The sequence below is a fragment of the Bufo gargarizans genome, chromosome 7, assembly GCF_014858855.1.
Source record: "Bufo gargarizans isolate SCDJY-AF-19 chromosome 7, ASM1485885v1, whole genome shotgun sequence".
NCBI lineage: Eukaryota > Metazoa > Chordata > Amphibia > Anura > Bufonidae > Bufo > Bufo gargarizans.
Window position 1 is genome coordinate 150,023,338 of NC_058086.1, and position 22,953 is coordinate 150,046,290.

The 22,953-nt window shown below is 47.8% G+C and overlaps 1 protein-coding gene across 1 annotated transcript in view; it reads left to right on the top strand.

Moving 5' to 3' along the window:
- LOC122943240 (dimethylaniline monooxygenase [N-oxide-forming] 3-like) overlaps positions 1–22,953 on the top strand; it is a 114,956-nt gene that overhangs the window by 40,680 nt on the left and 51,323 nt on the right. The window contains exon 2 of the mRNA XM_044300826.1: positions 10,279–10,413. Within this exon, the coding sequence (XP_044156761.1) occupies positions 10,282–10,413 (132 nt within the window). The 5' untranslated portion in view covers positions 10,279–10,281. The remainder of the gene's footprint in view (positions 1–10,278; positions 10,414–22,953) is intronic.

The window sequence follows — 22,953 nt, forward strand, 5'->3', positions numbered from 1 at the left end:
CTCAGGCTCCAGGGCCTGGGAGCGACTGCTACCTCTGCACCACCTACACCCCTGCCCCACATACTTCTGTTGTTCCTGCTTACTTCTGGTCATCCTGCCTTCTTGTGTTGCCCCACCTTCTGCCAATCTGGACCCGCTGCCCGCTGGTAACAATGGTTCGCTTTTAGTTTTTCTTCCAAGGCCATTTTGAGTTCCCAGTCCACCCCTGTTTATATGTTTTTTTTTTCTGTATGCTGCACTTCATTAGAGGCATGGGAATTTCCATATCCTTTATTGCTGAAAACGTAAATTGCTTCTGTGCACATGATGTTCAGTACAGTTCAAACATAAAGGATGAATTCAGAGAGCAGAATTGTTCCAGAAATTTTTTATGACTGAAAGCCAGTTTTGTTCATCTACATGAGGTTGTTTTGGCAGCAAGCTTATGTACTCCTGCAAGCCCCAATGAGACGAATTGGAAAACTGGAAACATTTCTAGAACACCTGTGCGACATGTGAATTGACCCTCAAAATGGTGACACACATTTTTTTATTTTATATGCCAACTTTTGGGGACACAGAAGGACATGTGGGGGAAAAATTATATTATGGTGGGATACTGTGTTTGTGTGTGTGAAAAATATTATGGGAGGGATTGCAATGTGGGGCAATAATTATGGGAGGAAATAGGGATTACTATGTGGGGGCAAATTACTATATGGGGCAATGTGGAGGAAACTACTGTGTGGGGCAAATTATTAATGGCGGTAGTGTGGGCAGTTTGGGGAAAATTACTGTGTGGGGGACACTACTGTGAGGGGGCAGTGTGGAGAAATTTACTATATGGGGCAGTGTGGGGGAAATTACTGTATGGGGCAGTTTTGGGGAAATTACTATATGGGGCGGTGTGGGGGAAATTACTATATGGGGCAGTGTGGGGCAGATATCTATATGGGGCAGTGTGGGGGAAATTACTGTGTGGGGCAGTGTGGGGGAAATTACTGTGTGGGGCAGTGTGGGGGAAATTACTATATGGGGCAGTGTGGGGGAAATTACTATATGAGGCAGTGTGGGGGAAATTACTATATGAGGCAGTGTGGGGGAAATTACTATATGAGGCAGTGTGGGGGAAATTACTATATGGGGGCAGTGTGGGGGAAATTTTTGTGTGGGGGTAGTGTGGGGGAAATTACTGTGTGGGGATAGTGTTGGGCAAATTACTATATGGGGGAAGTGTGGGGGAAATTACTGTATGGGCGGCGTGGGGGGGCTATTGGGGAGGCACTGTAGGGGCAATTCTATTATTTCTGGGGACACTATACAGGGATTATTGCCTGGAGCACAATATAGGGTGTTATTATTACTGGGGGCTCTCTAGGGGATGTTATAGCTGCTGTGGACCCTATAGGGATACTTGGGGTAATTTATCAAAGTGGTGTAAAGTAGAACTGGCTTAGTTGCCCATATCAAATTCCACCTTTCATTTTTGACATCTCTTTTGGAAATCACGTTCTACTTTACACCAATTTGATAAATGACCCCAATTACGTCTACTTGGGTCACTATTTTTTCAGCAGTATAGTACCTGGGGCATTGAGGGGCACAATGGGCACAGTATTGGGGGTGGCAGCAGGATGACACTGTGGGGACATGTGGATGGGGAGGTTGATGTAAAAATTAAGAAGTCTAACGTGTTTGTGTTACAAACTCTGTAGAGACGAGATACGGCTGAAAGAATTTGTCATGGCGGTTTTCAGTGTGGGGATACCTCAGGGTCACTTCAGATGCAACTTTGCTCAGTAAGACCATTCCAGCTCCTTTCCTTCTTAGCCCTGTCGTGTGTTTCTGTAAACTGCAGAATCAGGGCAATACATATTGAGGTTTTTTTTTTGTTGTTAACCCTTAATGTGTTACAGGAAAAAAATTATAAAAATGGGAAATCTGCAAAAAAAAATGTGACATTTTAAAATTTCACCTCTATTTTGCTTTAATTCCTGTGGAATACTTAAAGGGTTAACAACATTTGTAAAACAAGTTTTGAATAGTTTGAGGGGTGTAGTTTCTAAAATTGGGTATTGGTGGGTGGTTTCTATTATGTGAGCTCCTCAAAATGACTTCAGAACTGAACTGGTCCTTAAAAAAATTGATTTGGGAAATTTTCTTGAAAATTTCAAAAATTGCTTCAAAAATTCTAAACCTTCTAACAACCTAGAGAAATAAAATTACATTACCAAAATTATGCCAATATAAAGTAGACATATGGTGAATGTTAATTAATGAGTATTTTATGAGGTATTACTTTCTGTCTTAAAAGCAGAGAGATTCAAATTTATAAAACTGAAAAAAAATTCAACTTTTTGTTAACTTTTGGATTTTTTTTATAAATAAAGGTGAAATATATTGACTCAAATTTACCATTAACATGATGTAAAATGTGTCACAAGAAAACGATCTCTGAATGGCTTGGATAAGTAAAAGCGTTCCAAAGTTGTGGTACAGAGGACCTCTTGAACAATATGCTTCCTGATGAAGGAAAAATCTTGGACATTGATATTTGGCTCCAGTCCTTTACTTCAGATTGGGTCTCTGATTTCAAGCGACCTCTAAAAGTCATTGAGGATACATCCTGCATAGCTTCAGAGGATGAGCATCTCCATTAGAATGAACTGATCTTCTTTCAACCCATAAAAAAATTAGATCGGATGCGGACTGAAAACACGGTCATGTGCTTGAGGCCTTATTCACACGTCAGTGAATTACACCAAATCCGAATTTCCTTACGCTTCGTGGTAACGAATCAAATTTTTTCCTAAAATGGCTGCTGCACATGTTAGGACATGGAGCAAGTAACTCTGGGAATGAGAGATCACCCATAATGCCATGCATGCAGCCAATCCGCAGCCAGCCAGCCCCTGTGATGTCACAGCCCTATAAATAGCCTCAGCCATCTTAGATTCTGCCATTTTCCAGTGTACTTAGAGCAGGGAGAGATGTCAGCAGGCTTTAGGGACAGTGGTAGAAAAGACTTTAAAACTTTTATTTTGCTGTATAGAAGTTCAGGGCAATGATAGGGAGGAATTATTACACAATATTGAAGCAGAACAGGGTTCAGTAGGGGAGGTTACAGCCTGGGTGATAGGAACAATTCTATTACACTTTGCTGCACTGACTGGAGATCCAAATTGCCATTATACAGCTCTGTAATTCCAGCAAACTGTTCTTATTATTGGGTGCAAGTGCTGATTGATACAGCCATTAACAGGGTCTATTACAAGGAATTATTTATATGTCTTATTTGCCCTTGTGCAGTGCAGTTATATGTTCTAAGCATTTTTTGTCTTTTATTTGTGGGAAAAAAAAGGTCTTATTAGCTGTTGTGTGGTGAAGTGTGAAAATTACACCCATTTTTGTTGTGTATTAGTGGCAAAAAATTGTAACTAAAATTGTAACTTTGCCATTCATAAAAGTTCATAACAGTAAAAGCGCTCTTGTATTAGGTCCAATATATGTGGAATATGGACTAAATAGGGTACATATGATATCACTATTGCATCATCCGAAGCAATATGTCCAAAAGGATGATGTATTATAACCAATTAGAATTGGCCCATTCATGTTAATGACATATTCAGAACGATCCTCTTTTGGTTGTTAGTATCCTCCTTTTTCTTGCAAACATATGTTACTGTTTAAATAACGTCTCTACTCACTCAAGACTTGTTTTATACCTACACCAGAGGCGTCCCTCCTGGTATAGGTACACTCACCCACCCTTGTATCTTCGTCAGGCGTGTATGTGTTGGCTTTCTGTGCAGCGGCCATACTTCTTCGGTCTCGCGCTATAGCTGGCGTCCCATGTGATGCCCTATCACGTGACTCGTGTGGTGGAGCTTGTGATTCAATGTTTGTCACGTGATGCCTAGATGGGTGTTAGATAATTTGTAAAGAAAATACTCAGTTTTATCCTGGAGTGCCTTTTTGTTGTCCTTAAATGTACAATATAGATGGGTTATGGTGGGTAATTGGCCATTGGTGGGTCTATTTGCCATTCAGCGGTGCAGTTATATATTCTAAAGCCTTCTAAAAAGGCTTATTAGCTGTTGTGTGGTGAAGTGAGAAAATTACAGATTTTTTTGGGATGTTTTAATTTCCTATTTATTTATTTGATCTAACAGCATGTCAGACAGAGAAGTGCCAGGCCCTGCACAGGGGAGTGGCAGAGGCCTAAATGTTTCTGGCGCAGGCACAGGTCGCAGCAGAGTAAGGCGTCGTGGCAGCAGGAGTCGCAGCGAGAGGCCTGAGCTTCCAGTGTTATCTAGCGGTTGTGTGTTGACCAGCAACCCAGTGGTTCTTGAATGGTTGACTCGGTAATCCACTTCAACCCAACTGACATCAGACACCCCCATACAGCAAGGACGAGCTAATAGAGGACAGTCAGCAGCTACTGGCCAGCCAAGATGTGGAGGAGACATCCGCTGCTTCCTCCAAAAGGCAGGCAAGTAGTGATGAGAATAGTGGCGTGGGAGCTGGTGTTGCGAGCAGTCAGGCTCCTGTCCCAGAGACCTTTGAGGAGGACATCAGTGACGTGCAGACAGTACTCGATGATGTAGCTGATCGCACTTGGGAGCTGAATGAATTTGGGGCTTCATCATCATCGGGAGTAGAGGGTGGCAGCTTGCCTGTGAGGCAGCGGCGGAGCCAGCAAATCGCTAGCGTGGCCGGGAGTCAGCAGGGTGGCTGCAGTGGGAGATCGGGAGCCAAACGTGCCCGGGGTAGACCACCCGCTTTGCAGGAGCCTACCTGCCCGGAAAGTAGTGGTGCAGGGGTTCACAGAAGCAGCGACGGAGTCAGTCAGTGTGGAGTGTTGAGGGTAAAATCACCTACTCGGCGGTGTGGCAGTTTTTTGTTAAGCCCCTGGAGGAGGTGAACTTGGCCAATTGTAGAATCTGTGGGCAGAAGGTGAAGCGTCAACACATATGCAGCATCACCATAAAGTGGCCTGGGAGAACCGTAGCTCCGCTGTGGTTGTTCCAGCCTGCTGCATCACCCAGTGGCACGCATCCGATTTCAGGCAGTCAAGGCTCCACCACCTCAGCCAAAGGGAGCTGTTTGTCCTTTCCATCATCTGCTGGTCCTGATGCTCCTGTTCCTCCTCCTACTCTTTGTCAGTCGTTCCGTCAGAAATAGATCACCGAAGCAATTGCCAAGAGACAACATTATGCGCGCACTTATCCAACAGTGCAGATGCTGAATGTGCTCCTGGCCAAGTTGCTGGTGCTGCAGTCCCTCCCTTTCCAAGAGAACTGATGGCTTGTGCCAAGCTGAGGTGGAGAGTCCCAAGCCGTCATTTATTTGCCAAAAAGGCAATACCAGCCCTGCACACATATGTAGAACAGAAGGTGTGCCAGACTGTCGGTGTCTGCCAAAGTGCACGGCAACGCCGACGTGTGGAGCTGTAACTGCGATCAGGGACAATATATGTCCTTTACGGCCCACTCAGTGAATGTGGTTCCTGCACAGCCACACCAGCAACTTGGCCAGGTGACACCGCTTAAGCTTCCACGTTCTCACACCATTGGTCCTGCAACAATGTCTGCCTCTGCCTCCTCATCCTCCACCGTGTCCTCAGCCTCCACTGCAGGGACAATTCACAGTGCCCCTCCAGCATACCACATGTGCAGGGCACGGCGATGTCACGCTGTTCTACACCTCGTTTGCCGAGGAACTGCTCTATGTCCTTCATCAAGAAATGAAATCCTGGCTTTCTCTGCGAAAACTCAAAATCAGAACCATGGTGACCAACAATGGGAAGAACATGGTGTCGCCACTGCGTCAAGGAGGGCTGAGCCATGCACTCTGCATGGCAAATGTGTTCAATCTGGTTGTCAAGCGGTTCCTGAAGTCTTCCACCCATCTGTAAGACATCCTAAAAATGGCCAGGAAACTTTGCATGTACTTTAGCCACTCATACACCGCAAAGCACACCCTCCTTGAGCTGCAGTGGCGGAACCGCATCCCCCAACATAGGCTATTATGCAACGTTTCCACACGGAATTCCACCCTCCATATGTTGGACCGACTATACGAACAGAGAAAGGCCATAAACAATTTCTTGATGATCTAAGCGAACAGGACTCCCCTGTGTAACTTTGATGTCATCCAGTGGTAGCTTATGCGTGACACCTGCCGTTTGCTCAGACCTTTTGAGGAGGCCATGTTATTTGTCAGTCGCCAGGACTACGGTATGAACAACGTCAATCCACTGCTTCATGTCCTGGAATAGATTCTGGTAAATCTGGCTGTTCAGCGGACTGGAGACGTGGCGCTTAGATCGCACGGCCACATGAGCCCTGTGGGGGCTGAACTGGAGGAGGAGGAGGACATTGGAGCACAAGTAATGTGTAGCGAAATTGGTGTTATTTCTACACAGGTGACAGGAGAGACAGAGCAGGAGCAGCAAGAGGAGCTACAGGGTGATGAGGAAGAAGAGGCAGAGGACCCAGACACATCATGGCAGTATGCTGTGGAGATGGAGGCAGGGAGTCCTTCCGAGTCACTTGCACAAATGGCCCGATGCATGCTCACTTGCTTGCGTAGTGACAGCCAAATTGCCACCATTCGGCAGAGGGATGACTTCTGGCTCTCCACCTTGTTGGACCCTCGCTACCGGTCCAAAATGGGGGCCTTTTTTACACCCGCTGAGAGGGAGGACACACTGAACTACTATAGAAACATCCTATGTAGTCAGTTGGCTGCTGCCTATCTGCGCCATCTTCCATCCTCTTGCAGGTCTGACTGGGGGGCCCTCTGCGCTCACGTTCCTCTGCCATGGCTGCTGTGGCAAGGTGGGGGGGTAGGAGCAGTTCCAGCTCCATCAGCAGAAACTTGAGACTAGAGTCACTGATGAGCAGCTTTCTTCACCCACCTAGAGAAGAAACTACTAACCAGTAGCAGCAGCAGCTAGACCTGGAGCAGGACCTGAACCAGCAGGTGGCGGCATACTTGGATAGCACCCTGCCGCCCCACATTGAAGATTCACTGGACTACTGGGCAGCCAAATTGGATTTGTGGTCGCAACTGGCAGAGTATGCCCTGGAAAAGTTGTCCTGCCCGGCCAGTAGTGTGGCATCAGAGCGGGTGTTTAGTGCAGCGGGGGCCATAGTACCCCAAGAAGAACTCGCTTGCCCATCCAAAATGTGGAGACTGACCTTTGTCGAGATGAATCAGGCATGGATCAGCCAGGATTTCCACCCACCAATGCCTAAAGCATCAGACTAGATCATCCATGGTGCCACACCAACACGTTGACAAGAGACTGGTTTCTTTTGACTACCTGCCTCAGCTACTATTCTGATGCTGCCACACATCTGATGCCAAGTGCTCCTTCTTTCACCCATCATCTTCAGCTGGTACTGGTATTACCACCATCCTCCACACTCTGCCACCGGGTCACTCTGTGGTCTTCTGATGCTGCTGTTACCTCAACACTATGTCACCTAGCCACTCTGTGGCCTCCTGATGATGCTTCTACCACCTCCACACTCTGTCATTGTGCCACCATGTGGCCTCCTCCTGAAACTGCTATGCTGCCACCTCTACACTCTGTCATTGTGCCAATCTTTGGCCTCCTGATGCTGCTGCTGACATCTCCACAATCTGTCATTGTGCCAATCTGTAGTCTCCTCATGCTGCTTCCACCTCCGAACTGTCATTGTGCCACCCTGTAGCCTCCTCCTGATGCTGCTGCTGCCGCCACCTCCACACGCTGTCATTGTGCCACTCTGTGGCCTCCTCATGCTGCTTCCACCTCACCACTATGTCATAGAGCCACTCTGTGGACTTCTCATGCTGTTCCCACCCTCCCCACTTCATGATTGGTCCACTATTTTGCCTTTCGGCCTGGCTGACAAAATGTATTTGACCCTTCTTCTAATCTGTCAGAAGGAATAAAAAATGAGACGCACAGTGGATCCTGTCTATGTAACAGCTGTAAGACCTGCATGACATGGTCCTTATTTTGCATCAGAATTGGCTTATGATTTGGTAGCCAAAAGCAGGATTGGGTTCAAAACACAGAAGACATACAAATATTCCATTCACGTGTCATTTCTGTTTTGGATCCACTCTTTTTTGGGGCTTTAGCAATACTGATTGATTACTGACCAAATGCTGACCGAGTGAAGGCAGATGCTCCACGGACAGGATCCGTTTTTTGGGGGGTTATTGTTGTGATGGATAAGAGGAAGGGCAAAATAATCAGTGATGTCAACACAAACTTACTGCTGACACCCTCTCCACTCTGTCAGGGGGCTCCATTTGTATAAGCGTTTAATAGAACTGGTTCTGTAGTAATCTATGTGGAATCAGCTGTCGATGGTGTAAAAAGGGGGCTGAGTTCACACTTGAGTTATTTGGTCAGTTTTGGACCCTTAACTGCCCAAATAAGTGAAGTGTGCAGTGATTCTAAGAGCGACGCCTGTCATCTGCACGTCATATGGACTCACAGTATTGTTTCACTACCACATCAGACTCCCTATGTGTGTTACTGAAATGCACAGTGTTCTACACCACTATAAATGCAGCACGCCAGACCTGCAGGGTGTTGCGATAGTAACTGTCTGTAATTCTGAGCTACTAGTCTATATAATACATATGTATTATATAGACTAGTAGCTCAGAATGGCACCAATATCCATTTACTATTACTGCCAGAACATGTTGGGTGTAGTAGTTTCAGCCCAACTGGGCAGTCAGAGGTTGCCGGCTACAGAAATATAGGAGAGCTAGTTATAAAGCCAGCCCCTGCCAGCCCCCAGCAGACCCTACTCTGAGTCTATTCTGAGCAATTCTGAAGACCTTTTTTTTATTTTATTTTTCTTTACAAATCTAATCTTATCTTCATTTCGGACTGGCACCTGCATCTTCGCGAGCTTCCGGCGCCTTCTCCCTGCTGCGTCTCGGCGTCGTTGTGCGTCTGCGCAGCCTTGGGAAGCGTCATGTCCGGTGCGGCCGCCCAATAGGAAATGACGAGGCGCGCCGCACCGCCGCACCGCCGCACCCACAGGAGAATCAGGGGAGGAGAATCAGGGGGAGGAGACTGAAGGAGGGTAGGGCTGGCACATAGCACATAACACTGGGAGGCGGGCCTGGGAGGCGGGCCCGGGAGCGGGCCCCGGGTCGGCCGCCTGGTTTATACAGCACTACTGCAGGGCGGGGCCAGGGGTCCACAGGCGGCCGGGCCCCCTGGAGGGCCGGGCCCGTCGCAACTGCGACCCCTGCGACCCCTGTATGTACGCCCCTGCCTGCTTTATATTAAAGTACCTCCGCCTCTCCGCTTACTTCTCTGCTGGGTTGGAAGGTGGCTGCAGGTTTCTCCCAGGAGGTCCATTCCTACTACTGGGGTTACTTAATCTGTGTTAGCTGGATTACTGGTCTCCAGGCAGGCTGTACTCCTTCTAGCCTCCTGGTGCAACTAGAAGCCTGGACTATCCAGCTGCATGTCAGGAGGAGGCCCTCAGCATATCTCTGGCTGGTGCCTTCTCACTTCTGTCTCCACAGACTCCTGACTATGACCTAACCCCTCCCTGTCTGTGCCTGGACATTTATACTAGGGGCTCCCTATCTCCCTCTAGTATCTAGGATGTCTAATTACACCCAAATAGGCCTGCTGAGCATTAACAGGGGAAACATACAAATATAAAAACACACAGAAAATACATTACAATGCATGGATAAATATAATATCACTGTCCCTTGTGAGCAGAAGTAACACGCTACCCAATTGACCCTTGTGTAGTGCCCACTCCTACCTAGTGGGACACTACATAAAGGCTCTTTGCAACTAGGAAATAGCCGTTTTTTTAACACGATTCGCCGCAAATAAATTCGGCGAACCGGCCCAATTAAATTTTTGAGAAATTCGCTCATCTCTAATGGCTACCTCAGATACATTCAGGATTGCTTGCCTCAGTAAACTGTAACAAATAATTTACAAAAAAATAAACCAGGGCTCCACATTGTTCATAGCCTGAATTTTATTAAACTGAACAGAACAGGAGTGTTGATGGTATGGCCATAACTAACAGTGTGTATCACCAAAATTGGTACACTTAGAGAATCTGGAGAAACTTTATATGCTTTTTAAAATTTTATTATCAAATATCTGACTGAGCCTAGTTGCTCCTTAGTATGAGTTTTCAAAAATGCAAATTTTTATTTACAGTATATATGAAGATCAATATGTAAGAATAGAAACATTTTTATTGAAATTTCATGTTTTTTTTAAACCCATTTACATAGGTCATGTCAAAAACTGTAGCGATAATTGGCTCTGGTATAAGTGGACTTGCTGCTCTGAAATGCAGTTTAGAGGTTGGCCTTAATGCAACCTGTTTTGAGAAGAGTGACTGTGTTGGTGGCCTCTGGAATTTTATGGTAAGTTTTTAGGTGTATTTTCTTCTTCTGTGTCTCTACTAAATGCTTAGAAATAACAATACAACTTGATATTCTACAACTCGATAACTCCTTTTAATATTAGGACTGAAATGCCACAAATATGCTAAAATGCACTTAAATTGCATATAAGGAAATGCAATGCACTTAATGTGATTGTGAAAGAATTGAGGTGGGGGGGCATCCTCTTAGTCAGAGCTGTGAAGGGAAGCTTTCTTAACTGCTTCTAAGTGCTGGTTCCCCACTCCTTCTCCTGTTGGCGTTAAAAGTTTTGCTGGGCTCCATCGCTAAAACCATCTGGACACCTGCAGCCATTTACTGGCCATGGCAGTAACCTGATCGCCTTGTGTCATGTGACCATTTATAATGACTTTAGGGGAGGCAGATTGGCTGTAGCCATGTCAAACTGGATGTTCTCAGCAAGGGAGACCAGCAGAGCATTGCAGGCCAGGAGGAGAAGGAGCAGAGAGCCAGTGCTGGAAAGTAGGTAAGTTTTCCTTTACAGGTGTAGCCAAGTGGGTTGGTTTGCCAAAACCCTCTCATTCTTGCACAACCCTTTAAAAGGGAATCTGTCATCAAATCCATTCTATTAAAACCAGCTCACATGTCCAATGAGCCCTTGCCAGTTGAATCTAATGTTCTTGCTCCCATGTCGAACCATGACCTAATTGCAGAGAAACTGTTTTATGATCATATGTAGGGATGAGCGAACTCGAACTGTATAGTTCGGGTTCGTACCGAATTTTGGGGTGTCCGTGACACGGACCCGAACCCGGACATTTTCGTAAAAGTCCGGGTTCGGGTTCGGTGTTCGTCGCTTTCTTCGCGCTTTTGTGACGCTTTCTTGGCGCTTTTTGAAAGGCTGCAAAGCAGCCAATCAACAAGCGTCATACTACTTGCCCCAAGAGGCCATCACAGCCATGCCTACTATTGGCATGGCTGTGATTGGCCAGAGCACCATGTGACCCAGCCTCTATTTAAGCTGGAGTCACATAGCGCCGCCCGTCACTCTGCTCTGATTAGCGTAGGGAGAGGTTGCGGCTGCGACAGTAGGGCGAGATTAGGCAGATTAACTCCTCCAAAGGACTTGATTAACTGATCGATCTGCAGCTGTGGATCATTGAGCTGCTGATCCTCAATTGCTCACTGTTTTTAGGCTGCACAGACCGTTTGTCAGTCTCATTTTTCTGGGGTGATCGGCGGCCATTTTGTGTCTTGTGGTGCGCCAGCACAAGCTGCGACCAAGTGCATTTAACCCTCAATGGTGTGGTTGTTTTTTGGCTAAAGCCTACATCAGGGTGAAGCTGTCACACCAAGTGCATTTAACCAGCAATAGTCTGTTCATTTTTTGGCCATATACAAAATCAGGGGCAAGCTGCGCCTGTCACCAAGTGCATTTAACCCTCAATGGTGTGGTTGTTTTTTGGCTAAAGCCTACATCAGGGTGAAGCTGTCACACCAAGTGCATTTAACCAGCAATAGTCTGTTCATTTTTTGGCCATATACAAAATCAGGGGCAAGCTGCGCCTGTCACCAAGTGCATTTAACCCTCAATGGTGTGGTTGTTTTTTGGCTAAAGCCTACATCAGGGTGAAGCTGTCACACCAAGTGCATTTAACCAGCAATAGTCTGTTCATTTTTTGGCCATATACAAAATCAGGGGCAAGCTGCGCCTGTCACCAAGTGCATTTAACCCTCAATGGTGTGGTTGTTTTTTGGCTAAAGCCTACATCAGGGTGAAGCTGTCACACCAAGTGCATTTAACCAGCAATAGTCTGTTCATTTTTTGGCCATATCCCAGTCTAATTCTGTCACTAAATCCATACCGGTCACCCAGCGCCTAAATACTAGGCCTCAAATTTATATCCAGCTAAATCTGTCCCTAGTGCTGTAGCTGGGCGAGTTATTTAGTGTCCGTTCAAGCACATTTCTTGTTCTGGGTTGAAATACAATTCCCAATTTAGCAATTTCATAATTTAGTGGTTCCTGCTATATCAGAGCTCTTTGAAATCTATCCCAAAAAGGGTATATAATATTGAAGGTGCACATAGGGTCATTCAGAGTAACTTCACACACACCCGCTACTGTGTATTTCCAAGTCTAATTCTGTCACTAAATCCATACCGGTGACCCAGCGCCTAAATACTAGGCCTCAAATTTAATTCCCTCTAAATCTCTCGTTACCCACCGCTGTACTGTTGTTGCTGGGCAAGATATTTAGTGTCCGTTCAAGCACATTTTTTGTTCTGGGTTGAAGTACAATTCCCAATTTAGCAATTTCATAATTTAGTGGTTTCTGCTATATCAGAGCTATTTGAAATCTATCCCTAAAAGGGTATATAATATTGAAGGTGCACATAGGGTCATTCAGAATAACTTCACACACACCCGCTACTGTGTATTTCCAAGTCTAATTCTGTCACTAAATCCATACCGGTGACCCAGCGCCTAAATACTAGGCCTCAAATTTAATTCCCTCTAAATCTCTCGTTACCCACCGGTGTACTGTTGTTGCTGGGCAAGATATTTAGTGTCCGTCAAAGCACATTTTTTGTTCTGGGTTGAAGTACAATTCCCAATTTAGCAATTTCATAATTTAGTGGTTTCTGCTATATCAGAGCTATTTGAAATCTATCCCTAAAAGGGTATATAATATTGAAGGTGCACATAGGGTCATTCAGAATAACTTCACACACACGCTTCTGTGCATTTCCAAGTCTAATTCTGTCACTAAATCCATACCGGTGACCCAGCGCCTAAATACTAGGCCTCAAATTTAAATCCCTCTAAATCTCTCGTTACCCACCGCTGTACTGTTGTTGCTGGGCAAGATATTTAGTGTCCGTCAAAGCACATTTTTTGTTCTGGGTTGAAGTACAATTCCCAATTTAGCAATTTCATAATTTAGTGGTTTCTGCTATATCAGAGCTATTTGAAATCTATCCCTAAAAGGGTATATAATATTGAAGGTGCACATAGGGTCATTCAGAATAACTTCACACACACGCTTCTGTGCATTTCCAAGTCTAATTCTGTCACTAAATCCATACCGGTGACCCAGCGCCTAAATACTAGGCCTCAAATTTAAATCCCTCTAAATCTCTCGTTACCCACCGCTGTACTGTTGTTGCTGGGCAAGATATTTAGTGTCCGTCAAAGCACATTTTTTGTTCTGGGTTGAAGTACAATTCCCAATTTAGCAATTTCATAATTTAGTGGTTTCTGCTATATCAGAGCTATTTGAAATCTATCCCTAAAAGGGTATATAATATTGAAGGTGCACATAGGGTCATTCAGAATAACTTCACACACACGCTTCTGTGCATTTCCAAGTCTAATTCTGTCACTAAATCCATACCGGTGACCCAGCGCCTAAATACTAGGCCTCAAATTTAAATCCCTCTAAATCTCTCGTTACCCACCGCTGTACTGTTGTTGCTGGGCAAGATATTTAGTGTCCGTCAAAGCACATTTTTTGTTCTGGGTTGAAGTACAATTCCCAATTTAGCAATTTCATAATTTAGTGGTTTCTGCTATATCAGAGCTATTTGAAATCTATCCCTAAAAGGGTATATAATATTGAAGGTGCACATAGGGTCATTCAGAATAACTTCACACACACGCTTCTGTGCATTTCCAAGTCTAATTCTGTCACTAAATCCATACCGGTCACCCAGCGCCTAAATACTAGGCCTCAAATTTATATCCCGCTGAATTTGAATACAATACATTGGGCCAAATAATATATTTGTTGTTGTGGTGAACCATAACAATGAGAAAAACATCTAGTAAGGGACGCGGACGTGGACATGGTCGTGGTGGTGTTAGTGGACCCTCTGGTGCTGGGAGAGGACGTGGCCGTTCTGCCACATCCACACGTCCTAGTGTACCAACTACCTCAGGTCCCAGTAGCCGCCAGAATTTACAGCGATATATGGTGGGGCCCAATGCCGTTCTAAGGATGGTAAGGCCTGAGCAGGTACAGGCATTAGTCAATTGGGTGGCCGACAGTGGATCCAGCACGTTCACATTATCTCCCACCCAGTCTTCTGCAGAAAGCGCACAGATGGCGCCTGAAAACCAACCCCATCAGTCTGTCACATCACCCCCATGCATACCAGGGAAACTGTCTCAGCCTCAAGTTATGCAGCAGTCTCTTATGCTGTTTGAAGACTCCGCTGGCAGGGTTTCCCAAGGGCATCCACCTAGCCCTTCCCCAGCGGTGAAAGACATAGAATGCACTGACGCACAACCACTTATGTTTCCTGATGATGAGGACATGGGAATACCACCTCAGCATGTCTCTGATGATGACGAAACACAGGTGCCAACTGCTGCGTCTTTCTGCAGTGTGCAGACTGAACAGGAGGTCAGGGATCAAGACTGGGTGGAAGACGATGCAGGGGACGATGAGGTCCTAGACCCCACATGGAATGAAGGTCGTGCCACTGACTTTCACAGTTCGGAGGAAGAGGCAGTGGTGAGACCGAGCCAACAGCGTAGCAAAAGAGGGAGCAGTGGGCAAAAGCAGAACACCCGCCGCCAAGAGACTCCGCCTGCTACTGACCGCCGCCATCTGGGACCGAGCACCCCAAAGGCAGCTTCAAGGAGTTCCCTGGCATGGCACTTCTTCAAACAATGTGCTGACGACAAGACCCGAGTGGTTTGCACGCTGTGCCATCAGAGCCTGAAGCGAGGCATTAACGTTCTGAACCTGAGCACAACCTGCATGACCAGGCACCTGCATGCAAAGCATGAACTGCAGTGGAGTAAACACCTTAAAACCAAGGAAGTCACTCAGGCTCCCCCTGCTACCTCTTCTGCTGCTGCCGCCTCGGCCTATTCTGCTGCTGCCGCCTCGGCCTCTTCCTCCGCCTCTGGAGGAACGTTGGCACCTGCCGCCCAGCAAACAGGGGATGTACCACCAACACCACCACCACCACCTCCGTCACCAAGCGTCTCAACCATGTCACACGCCAGCGTTCAGCTCTCCATCTCACAAACATTTGATAGAAAGCGTAAATTCCCACCTAGCCACCCTCGATCCCTGGCCCTGAATGCCAGCATTTCTAAACTACTGGCCTATGAAATGCTGTCATTTAGGCTGGTGGACACAGACAGCTTCAAACAGCTCATGTCGCTTGCTGTCCCACAGTATGTTGTTCCCAGCCGGCACTACTTCTCCAAGAGAGCCGTGCCTTCCCTGCACAACCAAGTATCCCATAAAATCAAGTGTGCACTGCGCAACGCCATCTGTAGCAAGGTCCACCTAACCACAGATACGTGGACCAGTAAGCACGGCCAGGGACGCTATATCTCCCTAACTGCACACTGGGTAAATGTAGTGGCAGCTGGGCCCCAGGCGGAGAGCTGTTTGGCGCACGTCCTGCCGCCGCCAAGGATCGCAGGGCAACATTCTTTGCCTCCTGTTGCCACCTCCTCCTTCTCGGCTTCCTCCTCCTCTTCTTCCACCTGCTCATCCAGTCAGCCACACACCTTCACCACCAACTTCAGCACAGCCCGGGGTAAACGTCAGCAGGCCATTCTGAAACTCATATGTTTGGGGGACAGGCCCCACACCGCACAGGAGTTGTGGCGGGGTATTGAACAACAGACCGACGAGTGGTTGCTGCCGGTGAGCCTCAAGCCCGGCCTGGTGGTGTGTGATAATGGGCGAAATCTCGTTGCAGCTCTGGGACTAGCCAATTTGACGCACATCCCTTGCTTGGCGCATGTGCTGAATTTGGTGGTGCAGAAGTTCATTCACAACTACCCCGACATGTCAGAGCTGCTGCATAAAGTGCGGGCCGTCTGTTCGCGCTTCCGGCGTTCACATCCTGCCGCTGCTCGCCTGTCTGCGCTACAGCGTAACTTCGGCCTTCCCGCTCACCGCCTCATATGCGACGTGCCCACCAGGTGGAACTCCACCTTGCACATGCTGGACAGACTGTGCGAGCAGCAGCAGGCCATAGTGGAGTTTCAGCTGCAGCACGCACGGGTCAGTCGCACTACAGAACAGCACCACTTCACCACCAATGACTGGGCCTCCATGCGAGACCTGTGTGCCCTGTTGCGCTGTTTCGAGTACTCCACCAACATGGCCAGTGGCGATGACACCGTTATCAGCGTTACAATACCACTTCTATGTCTCCTTGAGAAAACACTTAGGGCGATGATGGAACAGGAGGTGGCCCAGGAGGAGGAGGAGGAGGATGAGGAAGAGGGGTCATTTTTAGCACTTTCAGGCCAGTCTCTTCGAAGTGACTCAGAGGGAGGTTTTTTGCAACAGCAGAGGCCAGGTACAAATGTGGCCAGCCAGGGCCCACTACTGGAGGACGAGGAGGACGAGGATGAGGAGGAGGTGGAGGAGGATGAGGATGAAGCATGGTCACAGCGGGGTGGCACCCAACGCAGCTCGGGTCCATCACTGGTGCGTGGCTGGGGGGAAAGGCAGGACGATGACGATACGCCTCCCACAGAGGACAGCTTGTCCTTACCCCTGGGCAGCCTGGCACACATGAGCGACTACATGCTGCAGTGCCTGCGCAACGACAGCAGAGTTGCCCACATTTTAACCTGTGCGGACTACTGGGTTGCCACCCTGCTGGATCCACGCTACAAAGACAATGTGCCCACCTTACTTCCTGCACTGGAGCGTGATAGGAAGATGCGCGAGTACAAGCGCACGTTGGTAGACGCGCTACTGAGAGCATTCCCAAATGTCACAGGGGAACAAGTGGAAGCCCAAGGCCAAGGCAGAGGAGGAGCAAGAGGTCGCCAAGGCAGCTGTGTCACGGCCAGCTCCTCTGAGGGCAGGGTTAGCATGGCAGAGATGTGGAAAACTTTTGTCAACACGCCACAGCTAACTGCACCACCACCTGATACGCAACGTGTTAGCAGGAGGCAACATTTCACTAACATGGTGGAACAGTACGTGTGCACACCCCTCCACGTACTGACTGATGGTTCGGCCCCATTCAACTTCTGGGTCTCTAAATTGTCCACGTGGCCAGAGCTAGCCTTTTATGCCTTGGAGGTGCTGGCCTGCCCGGCAGCCAGCGTTTTGTCTGAACGTGTATTCAGCACGGCAGGGGGCGTCATTACAGACAAACGCAGCCGCCTGTCTACAGCCAATGTGGACAAGCTGACGTTCATAAAAATGAACCAGGCATGGATCCCACAGGACCTGTCCGTCCCTTGTCCAGATTAGACATTAACTACCTCCCCATAACCATATATTATTGGACTCCAGGGCACTTCCTCATTCAATCCTATTTTTATTTTCATTTTACCATTATATTGCGATGCTACCCAAAGTTGAATGAACCTCTCCTCTGCCTGTGTGCTAGGCCTAAATATATGCCAATGGACTGTTGCAGTGGTGGCTGACATGAAGCCTGATTCTCTGCTATGACATGCAGACTAATTCTCTGCTGACATGAAGCCAGATTGTCTGTTACGGGACCTCTCTCCTCTGCCTGGGTGCTGGGCCTAAATTTATGACCATGGACTGTTGCAGTGGTGGCTGACGTGAAGCCTGATTCTCTGCTATGACATGCAGACTGATTCTCTGCTGACATGAAGCCAGATCGTCTGTTACGGGACCTCTCTGCTCTGCCTGTGTGCTAGGCCTAAATATATGCCAATGGACTGTTGCAGTGGTGGGTGACGTGAAGCCTCATTCTCTGCTATGACATGCAGACTGATTCTCTGCTGACATGAAGCCAGATTGTCTGTTACGGGACCTCTCTGCTCTGCCTGTGTGCTAGGCCTAAATATATGCCAATGGACTGTTGCAGTGGTGGGTGACGTGAAGCCTCATTCTCTGCTATGACATGCAGACTGATTCTCTGCTGTCATGAAGCCAGATTGTCTGTTACGGGACCTCTCTGCTCTGCCTGTGTGCTAGGCCTAAATATATGCCAATGGACTGTTGCAGTGGTGGGTGACGTGAAGCCTCATTCTCTGCTATGACATGCAGACTGATTCTCTGCTGACATGAAGCCAGATTGTCTGTTACGGGACCTCTCTGCTCTGCCTGTGTGCTAGGCCTAAATATATGCCAATGGACTGTTGCAGTGGTGGGTGACGTGAAGCCTCATTCTCTGCTATGACATGCAGACTGATTCTCTGCTGTCATGAAGCCAGATTGTCTGTTACGGGACCTCTCTGCTCTGCCTGTGTGCTAGGCCTAAATATATGCCAATGGACTGTTGCAGTGGTGGGTGACGTGAAGCCTCATTCTCTGCTATGACATGCAGACTGATTCTCTGCTGACATGAAGCCAGATTGTCTGTTACGGGACCTCTCTGCTCTGCCTGTGTGCTAGGCCTAAATATATGCCAATGGACTGTTGCAGTGGTGGGTGACGTGAAGCCTCATTCTCTGCTATGACATGCAGACTGATTCTCTGCTGTCATGAAGCCAGATTGTCTGTTACGGGACCTCTCTCCTCTGCCTGGGTGCTGGGCCTAAATTTATGACAATGGACTGTTGCAGTGGTGGCTGACGTGAAGCCTGATTCTCTGCTATGACATGCAGACTAATTCTCTGCTGACATGAAGCCAGATTGTCTGTTACGGGACCTCTCTCCTCTGCCTGGGTGCTGGGCCTAAATATATGCCAATGGACTGTTGCAGTGGTGGCTGACGTGAAGCCTCATTCTCTGCTATGACATGCAGACTAATTCTCTGCTGTCATGAAGCCAGATTGTCTGTTACGGGACCTCTCTGCTCTGCCTGTGTGCTAGGCCTAAATATATGCCAATGGACTGTTGCAGTGGTGGGTGACGTGAAGCCTCATTCTCTGCTATGACATGCAGACTGATTCTCTGCTGACATGAAGCCAGATTCTCTGTTACGGGACCTCTCTCCTCTGCCTGTGTGTGTGCTGGGCCTAAATATATGCCAATGGACTGTTGCAGTGGTGGCTGACGTGAAGCCTCATTCTCTGCTATGACATGCAGACTAATTCTCTGCTGACATGAAGACAGATTCTCTGTTACGGGACCTCCCTCCTCTGCCTGGGTGCTGGGCCTAAATATATGCCAATGGACTGTTGCAGTGGTGGCTGACGTGAAGCCTCATTCTCTGCTATGACATGCAGACTGATTCTCTGCTGACATGAAGCCAGATTCTCTGTTACGGGACCTCTCTCCTCTGCCTGTGTGTGTGCTGGGCCTAAATATATGCCAATGGACTGTTGCAGTGGTGGCTGACGTGAAGCCTCATTCTCTGCTATGACATGCAGACTGATTCTCTGCTGACATGAAGCCAGATTCTCTGTTACGGGACCTCTCTCCTCTGCCTGTGTGTGTGCTGGGCCTAAATATATGCCAATGGACTGTTGCAGTGGTGGCTGACGTGAAGCCTCATTCTCTGCTATGACATGCAGACTAATTCTCTGCTGACATGAAGACAGATTCTCTGTTACGGGACCTCCCTCCTCTGCCTGGGTGCTGGGCCTAAATATATGCCAATGGACTGTTGCAGTGGTGGCTGACGTGAAGCCTCATTCTCTGCTATGACATGCAGACTAATTCTCTGCTGACATGAAGACAGATTCTCTGTTACGGGACCTCTCTCCTCTGCCTGGGTGCCGGGGCCTAAATATCTGAGAATGGACTGTTCCAGTGGTGGGTGACGGGAAGCCAGATTCTCTGCTATGGAACCTCTCTCCAATTGATTTTGGTTAATTTTTATTTATTTAATTTTTATTTTAATTCATTTCCCTATCCACATTTGTTTGCAGGGGATTTACCTACATGTTGCTGCCTTTTGCAGCCCTCTAGCTCTTTCCTGGGCTGTTTTACAGCCTTTTTAGTGCCGAAAAGTTCGGGTCCCCATTGACTTCAATGGGGTTCGGGTTCGGGACGAAGTTCGGATCGGGTTCGGATCCCGAACCCGAACATTTCCGGGATGTTCGGCCGAACTTCTCGAACCCGAACATCCAGGTGTTCGCTCAACTCTAATCATATGATAATTAGTCCTTAGGTGTGATGGGGGCACCTGGCAAGCTTCATCCCTGCACTGTGCATGTACCGAACACAGGGGCAATGAGCTACAATGCTTTAAGGGCCAGGGATGCATAAATCTACAACCCTGGCCCTAATCTACAACCCTGGCCCTGTCACTCAAAGAGGAGAGGTGCTGTATGTAGAGAGTGAGCGGTGCAACAATGCCCTCATTGCACCCAATAACTAACTGACATATGATCAAAAGGCTGTTTTCTTTGCAATAAGGCCACAGAGCGACATGTGCGCATGAATTTTAGAAACAGCTGGCAAGGGCTCATAGGGCATGTAATATGATTTTAATAGGATGGATTTGATGACATATAAATTTTAAATGCTTTGCCATTGTACACGCATTGCAAATTCATTCTCCAAAAAGTAGATCATGTGAATGATGGCTGATGAAGTGGCTCACCTCTACATTACATAGCTGTGCCCATGTGCTTTTATGACAAGCCATGTACATATGTAAGCAACTTAATACTCTATGACGTGATATGTCTATGGAGCTAGCACAGCCCACAGGGGGGAGGCGTGCCATAAAGAGGAAGGGGTGGCAATGCCATGGATGGTCATAGTTCTCATTGTGATAATTCCTTCTCTGACTCTCCCCCAGTTGCTGCTGCAGTGGTGGTCATAGTCTTCATAGTGGCTGCCTCCCAGGGCAATTGTGTCCCAGTGTTTAGGAATGCAGAGTGGTGATGTGGCCCTAATAGTTTGTGTCACGGTGCTCCTACCTGGATACTGTGGCTCCCCATGGTTAGGCTCCGTAGTAACATAGGAGTTGTAGTTCGTGAAGTATGTAGAGTCCAGACCTGGTAAAGTTCAATGGTTTTTGATTGAATAAACGTGCAATAAACTGGTGTCATCCAAACAATACTTGATCTTTCTGTTGGCTCCAGCAAGCTAACATTAAACTGGAAGGTACTCTTGAATGCTTTGCTTTATCTATCTGCTTCTGTGGTGATATCTGGGATAAGCCTGGTTCCTATCAGCTTCAGTTACTGTTTCTTATGAGGGTTAGGTATCCTGTGACCTGTTTTGCTGAGTAGGGTATCTTTAGCTCCATTTTCCCTCTCAGTAGTACTTTTATATATCAGGAGTGGTCTGCTCTCTGAGCTACTGTCCCATGGCTCCTGCAGCAGTGAGGGGAAACGCTCCCTCACCACACCATGCTGCTTTACTCTCTCGCTCCTACTCTAAACTCCACTCTCTCTCCAGATTTCTACAACCTCTCCTTTAGTAGGAAGCCCACTACTGCCCAAAAAGGGGGAGAATGTGCAGTAAGCCAGATTGGGACTAATGCACACTGGCGCAAAGTTAATAATTTTTAGTTCATGTGTCACGGCTGAGGATGGGCGATGCCAGGTGGTGTAGTGGCTACTCGGCCATGAGAACAGAATAGGGAGCAGGTCACCTCCTCACGCATCCCTACCCTGACCCTAACTCCTAACCTGCATGGGCCGACCTTTAAGGTAGGAGGACCCATGCGCAGGAACCTGGGTAAGACGAGCTACTCCTCCTTGGCACGGAGGAGCAGGAGTCTCAATAGCCAAGCTGTTGGGAAAAAGGGGGACATGAACAGCCTCAAAGGAAAGGCAGGCGAACACCCAGTTCCACCAACCTGCCACAGCCTTGCTGACTGGATCCCTAAGCAGACAGGAGACCAGAACCGTGAGCTGCACCAAACATAAGAAGGTCCCAACAGAACAACATACAACCACACACGCATAAAGACATCAAACAAACGACAATTATTTTATGACCACAGGGGTGGCTCTCACAGGCAGATCATAAGCACAGGAGGCTGCTCCAGCCATGGATGACTGAAGCAACCTACTGAGCCATGCCAGACACTCAGGCTATATAGGCCAAGAAGCCACACCCCACAGTCGGACACACCCAGTGACGTCACACACACTGGGAAGGGAGTTAACCCTTCCAGCACCACAGAAGGGAAAACACACAGACAGGGTAAGTGTCCAACAGATCACACTGTGGCTGTTGCCGCTGGCAACAACATGGGTGGCAGCCGTCCAGAGAGACAGCCCGAAGGCCAGGACACTGCCACCACATTTACAACATACCAGACGCTGCCACGGGCAGCCACAGTGAAAGGAAGATGTACGTGCGCACCAATCAACAACAAGTGCACACCAGACATACAAACAAAGTGCATCCACACACGCACACAACTCCCCGGGAACCGCACACATAGCTGTTGTCCGCGGCAACCGCACTGAGGCCAACTACATTATGCCTCAGCTGCGGTTGACACAACAACCACAACCGCGGGCAACTGTATGCGGCTCCCAAGGAGTCACGACCATAACAGTGGCCGTGACATCATGACGCCAATTGCAATGTGCGCAGGTTATAGTCTCAGGCCCCTTTAAGAGGTTATAACTCACGTACCAGGTGAGGAATGCCAGAGGGGGATAATGTCTCAATGTAGTGTCAAGGGTGTCTCCTACCTTGGTACGGCTGGACTCCTGGATCCTGGCTCACTT